The sequence below is a fragment of the Hyposmocoma kahamanoa genome, unplaced genomic scaffold (genome assembly GCF_003589595.1).
Source record: "Hyposmocoma kahamanoa isolate Upper Pololo Valley unplaced genomic scaffold, ASM358959v1 210, whole genome shotgun sequence".
Taxonomy (NCBI): Eukaryota; Metazoa; Arthropoda; class Insecta; order Lepidoptera; family Cosmopterigidae; genus Hyposmocoma; species Hyposmocoma kahamanoa.
This window is the reverse complement of record NW_020653731.1, coordinates 7,797,498-7,809,497: the sequence shown is the minus strand read 5'-3', so window position 1 is coordinate 7,809,497 and position 12,000 is coordinate 7,797,498. Positions and strand designations below refer to the sequence as shown.

The 12,000-nt window shown below is 37.1% G+C and overlaps 2 protein-coding genes across 2 annotated transcripts in view; one reads left to right on the top strand and one right to left on the bottom strand.

The window, feature by feature from the left end:
- Positions 1-12,000, top strand: part of LOC113227356 (zwei Ig domain protein zig-8-like) — a 277,455-nt gene that overhangs the window by 159,560 nt on the left and 105,895 nt on the right. The gene's annotated exons all lie outside the window — the stretch shown is intronic.
- LOC113227357 overlaps positions 9,757-12,000 on the bottom strand; it is a 43,073-nt gene continuing 40,829 nt past the window's right edge. The window contains exons 2-3 of the mRNA XM_026460249.1: positions 10,043-11,989; positions 9,757-9,788 (exon numbers count right to left, since the gene is read on the bottom strand). Of these exons, the coding sequence (XP_026316034.1) occupies positions 9,757-9,788; positions 10,043-11,989 (1,979 nt within the window). The remainder of the gene's footprint in view (positions 9,789-10,042; positions 11,990-12,000) is intronic.

The following is a 12,000-nucleotide window of genomic DNA, read 5'->3' as shown; positions in this document are numbered from 1 at the left end:
TGATAGATTAAACAAAATGATAAAATGTTAGAATCCCCACATTTTCCTCACATAGCGCCAATTCCCACAAAATCCCCAATCTAGTTGAAACTCCCCACAGTCTGGGGAATTCCCCACAAATTGGCAACACTGGATACATTAGTCGTAATTCGCGCTCGGGCCGGTCATGGCCGGCATTTGTTTGTTAACAAATAAGTGATAAAAACAATAGAAATGAGCCATTCACCTATGAAATGAGCGCGTTAACCACTGTACTTCAATGTTGTGTATGTGTATTGTGCCGTCTGTCAATAGAATACGGTGAATAACCTCAATTTGGAAATGAAAATTTTGTTTCTTCGAACATAAGTCAGGTATGTCATTAAAATATTCCATAAATTTATATGATAGGGAATTTATCCACCTTTCTAGTCATATATAACACATTCCATATAATTTATACAGAATAACGTTTTTTTGCGACAAATTGGATTTTTTTCAATTGTTTTTTTGCCTAACAAAACCTAGTGTTTTGTAAAAGTTTTTTATTGCATAATACGCTCACTATTCCCTATAACTTTTATAAAGGTTTTGTAATACTGTCAAAAGAAAAAATCGCTTAGAAACATCGCGTTTTGTAGACAATCACAGAAGCTTCTTAAAAGTGAATATTCTTGTACAAGATCAACTACATAAAGCAAGTAAAAATAATGTTTTCGTATTCTAAAGATTTTCTATAGATAAAGCTATAGACAAAATGCTCCCAACAGTGTATTGAAAAAAACTTTAAACTCTTATCGCCATTTTTATTTTTAAAGAATGACTATGAAGTAGCTGAGAAAAATTTCTTTTAAAAAAGTAAATCTAAGTTGAAATTAGCTTGAAGAAGCCTAGAACTTCTTGGAAATGGTTTGTTTTGTGAGTTATTTTGTATATTTAAGCTTTCTATAAATATTTAAAACCGAAAATCGATAACTGTATTTTTATTAAGTTTATATTTTATACATAAATATCGAGTTCTTAGGTTTTCGCGATTGTTACACATAGGAAATGAAACTATTTTTCCGGATTTAAATCGCGTATATTTGTTTTTTCAAACAACCAACGTTTCGGGCCCTTTACAGGTCCCATGGTCACGGTTTTCTTATACATAAATATTTAAAATTTAGCGAGCGCATTACGTTTATGACAGGTTGTACATTACTTTTCACAATGTATTTAAAGTCGCACGTCAATTCGCGCTTAAAAAGACAGAAATACTTAATTTCGCCATGATGCAATATTGATAGTTTATATTTTGTAAGCCATTAAACTTGAATTCTATTAATATTAAGAGAATTGCGTCTTATGTTTGTAACGCTTTAGTATTTCGGTTTTAAAATAATATTACTAAGAAAACTATCACTAGACTACATATTATCTAAAAACTATCTACAAGACTAAATAAAAACTGTCTACATTCTACAAATGGTCTTGTAGCATTCTAGAAGGGTTACTTGAGAAAAAAGATAATCATACTTAACACTACCTACAGATAGTTTCTCAAAGCACAGTTGTGATCTACTGTAAAAAAGGAGGAGGTCCTCAATTCAACTGTATGTTCTTTTTTTTTGTATGTATGTTACGTGATAACTCCGGTATTTGTGAACCGATTTTCATGATTCTTTTTTTGTTGGAAAGGGGGTACTTCCGTAGTAGTCCCATTTTATTTTTAAGAAAATCAATCACCTCTAAGGGTGGCTGTTCACGCATAAAAATTCATTTTTGTAAATAGCGCCTAACTTTAATTTAGGAGCAATTATTTTAATAGTTGATTTTGCTATTTCTCCAACTCAAGGCGTTTTTCCGCTTCCGAGAACCGATTTTTATTATCCCCAGTGTCAAGTCCTGTATAGTGGCGAGCTAGGGGATATTTAAATAAAACTTAGCAAATAGACGCAATTCCACGTACTTTTGAGGTCGGTTTTTTTAGTCCTCTGTACTGAGATTATACTTTAAATTATCTAGAAACGTTCTTCGAGATATCTTGAGGGAATTCGAACTCTTAAAATATTCAATCGAATTAAATTCTATTAGATATCTTATAGTATATATTTAGATGTGGGTGTGCTGCTTGGGTAAGTGACGCAACGCGACGTGGTGACGCATTACAACGAGCAACGCGACATAAACTTTATTCTCTACAAGATAAAGCAACATTTCATTAAACAAAAATTGAAAACGAAGCTGCAGTAAGCGGCGACGGACTGCGCAGCACCGCGCAAAAGTAGAGAATAAAGTTTATGTTGCGTTTGCTCATTTTAATGCAACGTCGCGTCTCGCAGCTAGCAGCGGCGGTAATATTAGGCAACCCTTATGGATCGTATCCGAAACAACGCTGCGTTCACAAACCTAGATTATTGATGTAGCTCGGAAGACGGCCAAGTTAAAGAGGGAGTGGGCTTGTCGCGTCTGCCGCACGCTGAGTAAGTTATAGGCTAAGACAACCTCGGAGTGGAAGGCCCACAACTCAAAACGGCGACGAGCCAGACCTCTTCAACGATTGCTGGGTGTTTTAGACTCTTTTGAAACGATTGGCTAGATGCAACCCCAAACCGGGACCAATGGACCAAAATCGCAACGCAATTTGTTGTATTTATGGAGAAAATCTTAAATAGTTTCCGCAAAACTTCCTTTTTCTTTTTGAATTAAGTAACGAAGGAAGTATTCAAATTCAAATTTGAAGCTTCCAACTCAGTAAATTAGGTAGACATTATGAATCTCCAAAATATTATAATAAATAAATAAATCTTATAAAATCTCATAGGCAGTACACCAGTATCATCGTCAAGCGCAGAATTTATGCTGAGTCAGCGCCTTTTCAGGCTGTGGCTTTAAAAACGACCTTTTTTATTTTTCAATTCTATGGCGTTATACACATAGCTTAGCTTTACATAGTATTAGTGAGTAAGTAATACGGTGGTAGACTAGTGAGAGAACGATTGCTTCTCAATTCAAAGGTTGTTCGAATTCCTGTGGCGGCATATTCCATGACTATATTATTAATAAACTAATTTATAAGTTTCGTACATTTGTGAATGGTTAAAAGCAATACCTTCCGCAAGGAAGACATGGTGTTGAAACATTCATGTCATAGAAAGTTCATAGCCCTTGGAAATGGTGAAAAGTCGCCAAGTGACGAAACTTGTATATATATTGACTAATTCCTCTGTTTAGAGGAGACCCTCGATCAATGTGTATAACGGTGATGTTTGATGATGTTAGTCATGGAAATGAAACGGTCTTTTTATCTATCTAGATTTGCGGTTGTTTTAATAAAAACACTCTCGGCTTTCATTTCAATTAAGTGAACACTCTGTATATCTAATGTATACAGGATATATTTATATTCTCTTTGTTTTCTTTCGGTTTGATATTCCCTAATGGAATATTTCTCTCTGTTCTGACAGTTGTGATATTAAGTTCCAGTTATTAGAGAAATGCTTATTGGATTAATAAAGGATTTGACCTTTGTTAGTGTCAGTGTAGTAGCTGATGACTTTTTTCGTTATTATAAAAATAGTTATTATGAAAGAAATGCGCATAGAATTTTGCACATACAATTTACTTAAGTGTGTATACTAGTGCCCTGTGGGCTTATTTTAATCGGAGACCCTTCAATTCCTTGCGTATCCAATATTTTAAGCTAGCTTCCCACTGCCTGTGGTGTCACGGGCCGCGCAGCGCGTGATATCACAGGCCGGGGAAGCCGCCTTTAGAGTGAAAACCTCACCGACACAATTATTTTATTGTAACTAATATTTGGTTATGCAAAATATTGTTTAAATATACATATGTATTATTCTGACTTCCCACGGCCCGTGGTTTCACGTGCTGTGCCGTGCGAGCTTCGCCGTGGTATGCCAACCGTGCCGGCGCGGGCTCGTGCACGTATGCACGAGCACGAGCCTCTAACGCACAATCGTTCGTACAAATCGGCGTCAAAAGTCACTCTCAGCCGATATATCGAACTACATGTTACAGAAAAACTTTTTTTACAGCTGTAAGTAACATATTATTTCTTTACTAAATATCATAATATTTTACTATCATGAACTTCGTTATATTTTTTTGTAAATACACTTCATTAGTTTGTTATTATTATTGATACAAAAATGGAACACAAAAAAGAATTCCTTTGATCTGACTGGACTCAAACCAGTGTATGTTGTCACGCCAGAGCCACTGCTCGTAACTAATTACAACAGACTCCACGAATCAGAACCAATTTAGAAAAGTAAATTAATATAATAATAAATATAATATAATAATAAATAAAATAAAAGTCTCAGGGTGACGAGCGCCGTGGCAGTGCCCATAAGATCTTTGCGAATTAAAGCTCTAAGTGGTATAGAATAAGCTAATGTACATTTTAATCAGGAGTTTCTTCCAAGCTATCTTAGGATAGAAAGTTACGAATTCGAGAAGGGGGTATGGGGTGTATAATATTTTGTAATAGAAATATTTGAAATAAATTATAAATACACTACACATTGAATGCTAATAATTTATACATATAGATAATAATGAACATTACTTAATATATATATATATTCGTATGTACAGTTGATTTATTAAATTTATCTGTGTATTTATTGAGTATAGTATATTTCATTTCTTTACTTATCTATTTTTAGTGCCACCCCAAAAACCAACTTTCCTCTCAGATTTTCAAAGGTTAGTTGGAAGAAATCTCTTTATGGGATAAGCTTGCCTTTGTACACAAATATTTAAATTGTTTCTGAAAATTTGTAAGTTACTTTGTGGTACAATAAAGTGTTTAAATAAAATAAAATAAAATTAGTATCAATTTATTCATTAACAGAAGATCAAAAAGACTACGTATTACATGAATCAATTTTATAATTTATAAATAGTGCAAAGTGACTAACAAAACAAAAATTAAACGTTTTAGTTTGAACAGTGTCGGCAATTAGTGAATGGACGACCTTCACGGTGCATTGCTCTCAAACAGGTTCAACGACCATAGCTTACCGCAACCTAACTCTCAATTTCGCAGTGTCACATATAGTTACGGTAGTGCAACGGTAGTTGGTTGGACTGCGCGGTGACCGGTGAAATCGGTCCGGGGTTCAAATCCATAAGTGTCTAAAAGAAACTTTTTTTTTTTTTTTTTTCCTTCTTCCTGTTTTTTGTTGGTATTTTATTTTTTCGTTGTTCTACGCGATAAGTGTTATATCTGAAATAAAGTTGAAGAGGTATAATCGACAAATCTACGCCACCAGGCGGCAAATAACATCCCTGGTTTGTAATTGACAATCGACAAATTAGCGCCACCTAGCAACAAGAGTTGCGCCTCACACTTCTTAATTACCTTTCCGCTGCGCTATCCTCCTGGTACCTTTTTGCAACTTTTAAAATATAATGCCTCTAAAACGCACTCCTTCAAAGAAACCGTTTCTTTCTGAGACGGATACTGGGAGCGTCGAAGGCACCACATCTGATATAACAAATGCTGGTCACCATAGCAATGTGAACACGGGGCGTATGATGAAAAAACGAGAAAACGAACTGAGTAGCTTCATGGTGGAGATGCGCGATATGTTTCGCAATTTTGCAGATGATCAAAACCGAAAAATGGAAAGTTTAGAATTATCCCTTGCAGAGATTAAGGACCAAAGTAGCGAAATAAATCAGTCTATCTCTACTCTGTCTGCCAAATACGACGAATTGCAAAAAGAAATAGAATATCTGAGACGAGAACGTAAAGAAAACAACACATACATAAAGCTATTGGAAAATAAGATAGAAAATTTTGAAAAACAAACGTACACACGTTGGAGATCAGAAACGTACCTAAATTAAAAACTGAGAGTAAGGATGACCTCTGCAATGCAATAAAAAAGATCGGTAATTCGTTAAATATACATTTACAATCTGCGGATATAAAAGATGTATACCGTCCTTTTGCAAAGCCTGGCGCCCCAGTTAAACCAATTGTGGTAGATTTTACGTCTGTTCTCACCAAAGAAAATTTCCTAAAAAGTCTAAAAAAACTTAGTACCCAAGAAAAATCTACCAAATTAAACTCAGGCATATTTGGCGAAACTCCACAAAAACCTATCTACATCTCGGAATGCCTCACACCAAAGGGCAGGCGCTTATTTTTTCTCGCCAGGGATTTCGCAAATTCACATAGCTACACCTACTGCTGGACTTCCTATGGGAAAATTTACCTACGCCAAAAAGAAGGAATGCCACATATTCGCATTGAAGAAGAAGCAGACTTCGCAAAGCTAAAGAGTAACACTATGTGACTAGCACCGAAATCTCATTTTTCATTGCATTTTTCTCAGATTTTTCTCTTTATTATAATGTTTTTTGTAACAAAATTTCAAATTCTACACTCCACACAAAGCTTTATAAAACACCGGTTTCTATTAACTACCCGTAAATATGAACAATTATCTCTCCTGCCATTGACAAGTGTATTATTTAAAAGAAAATCTCTCACACTTTGTTTCAAATTAATTGAGAGTAACCGTGTCACGACTGATTATTATAAAAATTTATCTGATTTCAATCTAAATGATCATATGATCTACATGTTTTTCCTTAATGGATGACGTAGCATCTGATATAGATAGAATAGCTGTATCGGAATCCATGGCTTGTGATGTGGAGGACTGTAACAAATTCTTAATCAATCCTTCAGATTCGCTGACAGTCATAACTCAAAATATACGTAGTATATCACGAAATTTTGATAGCCTGCGTGTGTTGTTGGGTGGGCTTCGATTTGAATGTGATATAATTGTCTTAACAGAGTGCTGGCTATCATGCTGCCCTACAATACCATTATTGGATGGATACAATCAATTTTCGTCAAAAAAATGTGTCAATCAGAACGATGGTGTAACAGTATACATTAAAGAGTGTTTTGAGAACAGTTGTTTATGAACCGAATACTGAACATTGTAATTGTCTTATTATAAAGATTGGCACGGATACTGCTATATTAGCCTTATATAGACCACCTTCTTATAAAAAAATCGATACTTTCCTTCAAACTTTAAATATCATATTAACTGAGCTGTCGTCTTGTAAAAACGTGTGCATAGTGGGAGATATTAATATAAACATATGCCCAGATCAACCTTCTCACTCACAAACTGAGTATCTGAACCTGTGCTCTTATCATGGCCTCTTACCTGCACACGTTCTCCCTACGAGGCTTGGAAAGACGTGTATTGATCACATTATATTAAAGACAAAATTACCAGCGCTTACCTTAGTAATACAATCAACCATCACTGATCATCAAGCGGTAATGTTGTGTCTTAAAAGTAAAAATAACAGAAGCTACGCCCATGTATCATTTAGTAAAATAAACAAAGAAGGACTTAATGAAAGTCTAGCTAAAATCAACTGGGAACCCATCTATAATTCAAGTGATCCAGACAGAGCTATGAATTATTTTATCAAATCAATTCAACGTGCCATAATAAATGACTCTGTTGTCATAAAGTTGTCAAGTCGTAACAAAATCATTAAGCCATGGATAACACCTGGCCTATTGCGCTGCATGAGACATAGGGATAATCTTCATAAAAAGATTCGACAGTCTCCAGAAAATGAAACTCTCAAGCTAACGTACACTAGATACAGAAATTTTTGCAATAATTTAATTTAAAAAATTAAAAGAAACTATGAAAAAACTTTATTAGAGAACGCTGGTAACAATAATAAAAAAATATGGGAAGTGATTAAAAATATTACTAACACATCTAAAAAGAAATCCTCCGCAACAGAACTAATAAATACAACAGAACCTGTGAAATCGATTGAAAACGTCAATGAGTTTTATGTCTCCATTGGCGAAACGTTGGCGAATAAAATCGAAAAATGTGACAATCCCTTGCACAAATATATCTCTCATACTCAGCCGAACACGACACTAAACTCGTTTGTGTTATTGAACACTGACGAATCAGAAGTCGAAAGTACGATTTTGGGATTAAAGAATGTTTGCACGGTTGGATGGGACGGAATACCTAACCACCTTCTTAAGGAAAATAGACGTCTGCTCGTTCCGGTATTGACACATATCTTTAATTTATGTTTGAGTGATGGGATTTTTCCTACAGCACTTAAAAAGTCTATAGTACTTCCTATTTATAAATCAGGTGACCGCTGCCTAATCACAAACTACAGACCGATATCCATACTCCCGTCTGTCTCCAAGCTATTGGAGCGTATCATAAATAATAGACTGGTTAAATATATGGAAACTAATAACTATTTTTCATGTAATCAGTTTGGTTTTAGGGTCGGAAAGTCTACTTGCGAGGCAGTACATGAACTTGTTGACTACGTAGTTGAGAGTATTGACAAAGGGAAGAAAACAATTGGTATATTTTTAGATCTTTCCAAGGCCTTTGACACGGTCCCAGTGCCTTTGCTTCTTGGAAAACTTGAGAAATTGGGGATTAGAGACAAACAATTAAAGTTGTTTCAGGATTACCTTTCAAAGCGTTATCAAAGTGTAAAAATAGATAACTTGGTGAGTGGTGACCTTCCAGTCACATATGGCGTGCCTCAAGGCAGTATCCTGGGCCCTAGCCTCTTCCTCGTGTATTTAAACGATCTCTGTGACCTAAAGTTGACTTGCGGAAAAATAATCTCATATGCAGATGATACTGTATTATTGTTCTCGGCAGATACGTGGGAAGAAGCTCTTAGACACGCTCAACGCGGCTTTGATACAGTCAATCACTGGCTGAGGAACAATATCTTGACGCTAAACGCGGATAAAACATACTACATAAGGTTTACTATGCGCAGTACCCCTTCGCCGTCTGAGCCACTTTCCTTAATTGCACATAACTGCTGCAATGATCTAGTTTGTGACTGTCCATGTTTGGCTGAAACACAAACCTTGAAATATCTTGGCATAATTATAGACAACAACCTTTCCTTCCAACCTCACATACAGCTGCTTACTTCAAGATTAAGAAAGTTGATGTTTAAAAATCTCAGGCATGTTGCAGGCGCCAAACTAATTAAACAGTTATATCTGGCACTTGTTCAGTCAATATTGGGATATTGCATTACGGTCTGGGGTGGCGCTTCAAAGACTATTATAAAACCCCTAGAAATAGCACAAAGAGCTATTCTCAAAATTAGCACTTTTCAACCATATTTGTTCCCTACACACGTACTATATCAGACATGTGAAGTCCTGTCGGTGCGTCAACTTTTTATTTTGCTAACAATTATTAGACAAAAGAAGAATTTAAAAATTAAACAACATTCCAAATTGTCCAGGCGTCGTAAAGCTATATCCTATAACGACATACCACAATTTAAACATAATTATGTTAATACTCATTTTTGCTTTTTAGGTCCACATCTATACAATAAAATTAATAAAATAATCGATATACATACAATAAACAAGATAGAATGTAGACATAGAGTAGCGGAGTATATCCATAAACTGACCTATGATGAAACCGAGAACCTAGTCAATTCTTCACAGTAGTCTCCCCTTTAACCCACACATCCTCCCACACACACACACACACACATTCGTAGCCATTTTACTCACAGGGAGGTCTCCATCACATCTAAATTATGATAAAATTAAGTACTTTTAATTTCAAAGCAAAAATTCTTAGGATTTAAGACGACAATGTATTACTGGATGTCTGTTACATGTTTCTGTAATCACGGAAGAGCGCTGATGTCTGAAATACAGATAATTAATTATCTAGTTCAGACACAGATGTCTTGTCCTAAATGCATCGCTGGAATTTCAACAATGTCATTGTCAAATTAGCCTATAAGTTTGTGAAATAAATACATTATTATTATTATTATTTATTATTATTATAATCATAATAAATCGGTCTGTTCGTTTCTAAGTATGTAATATGAGCGCTCAATGTTACGCCGCCGCCGTCATTCATGCCACGTGCTGCCGTTATCAGTGTAAACATTGTAATTGATATTGTAAACAATGTTGTAAAAAAATTATTTGCAGCTTTCTTTCTGATCGTACGTTGTTGTGCAGTTGACGATGTGGTAAGATGTGGCTCGCTGGATGACGTAGTTTTCATCTCATGTGAAGTGTCAGTTTCCAGCGGGAGTGGTGATAGTTTCACGATGGGGCGTTTCATCACCCCGGTTTGAGTCTTGATAGTGGTGACTCGCACAAGGCCATCGGAACCGGGATGAAGCTCTATGACACGCCCCATGGCCCATTTTCCGGGAGGTAAGTTATTCTCCTTTACTAGCACAATGTCGTCTTCTTTGATGTTTTTTGTAGCCTTGTTCCACTTGCTGCGACTCTGAAGCTGAGTTAGATACTCGTTGGACCAGCTTTTCCAAAATTGATGAAGCATGTTTTCAGTCAGCTGCCATCGTCGCCGCAAGTCGACGTGTCTGACGTCAGTGTAATCAGAGAGGGGTAATGTCATCACGGGGCCGCCAGTGAGGAAGTGTCCGGGTGTTAAGTAATTGTAAAATTCTTCCGGGTCCTCAGTTAGTGCACACAGCGGCCGCGAGTTCATGCAGGCCTCGATTTTCGTAAGCAGTGTTGAGAACTCTTCATATGTCAGTTTTTGATCACCTAGCACGCGTTTTAGATGGTATTTCAGAGATTTTACAGCAGCCTCCCAGAGTCCACCTGCGTTCGGCCACACAGGAGCGTTGAAGTGCCATTCAACTTCAAGTTTCCCAATCTCTGTGAAGAACTCTGGTGAAAGAATTTGTTTGAAGTGTTCAAATTCTTTCCGAAGTAACTTGGCGGCGCCAATGAAGTTAGTGCCGCAGTCTGAATAAACGTGCTTTGGCGTGCCCCGCCGCGCGCACAGACGTTGAAAGGCAGCGATGAAGGTTTCAGTGCTGAGGTCAGACACGAGCTCGATATGTACAGCCTTAGTTGCCATACATACGAAGATGGCGATGTATCCCTTTGATGTCTTAACACCTCTTCCTTTGTTCAGCTTGACCTCCACATGGCCAGTGAAGTCAACACCAGTATGTGTGAAAGGTCGAGATGGAGTAGTTCTTTGCTGCGGCAGGTCGCCCATGAGTTGGTAAGTTTCAGTCGGCTTGTATCGGTGGCACCGGATGTAATGACGTAGTCTCGCTTTGACCGCTCTGTTGCCACCGACGATCCAGTAACGTTGTCTTATGTAGGCTAACGTTAGTCGAGCGCCACCGTGAAGTGTAGTACAGTGGGCCTTCTCGATAAGTAGTTGAGTTAGTCGCCCATTCCTTGATAAAATGATAGGGTTTTTCATTTCATCTGGCAAACTGGAGTTGTTTAGGCGCCCACCGACACGTATAATCCCTTTATTATCCAGATACAGGTTTAGTTTGTAAATAGGGCTCTTGATCGGCACAGTTTCGTTTTTTACAAGTAATTTGTATTCTTGCTCAAACTCAATGCGTTGCACACATTTTATTATTTGTTCATTTGCAGCGGTCATTTCGCTTGTAGTAAGGAAGTTGGTTTCGGGTTTCGTTTTGTTGCGGACAATTGCACCGAAGCGCTGTATCCATGCGGTGACTCGTTGTACGCGTGTCAATGAACTGCATTTATGTACAAGTTCATTTATAAAATGTGTATTGTTGTTTGTCGGTAGGGTTGTCGCCGCTTTATTTTTTAGCCCCGTGTTAGTAGTGAGGAGACACGTAGTAATTTTCTGAGCCTTCTCTTTTTGTGTATTTTGAAGGAAATCAGGTCCTTTCCACCACAGCTCGAAGGTAAGTAATTTGGTAGGATACATCCCTCGGGAAGCGCAGTCCGCAGGATTCTGTTCAGACTTTACGTACTGCCAGTTGGCAGCCGGAATGATTTGTTTGATCTTATTGACCCTGTTAGCTACGTATCTCTCCCATCTTGACACGTCTCCTTGCAACCAAGCTATCACCACTTGGGAGTCGCTCCAAGCTTGAATAGTGCTGTCGTATCCTTTGAAGGCCTCTACTGCTTTTTCAACTAGTTGTGAT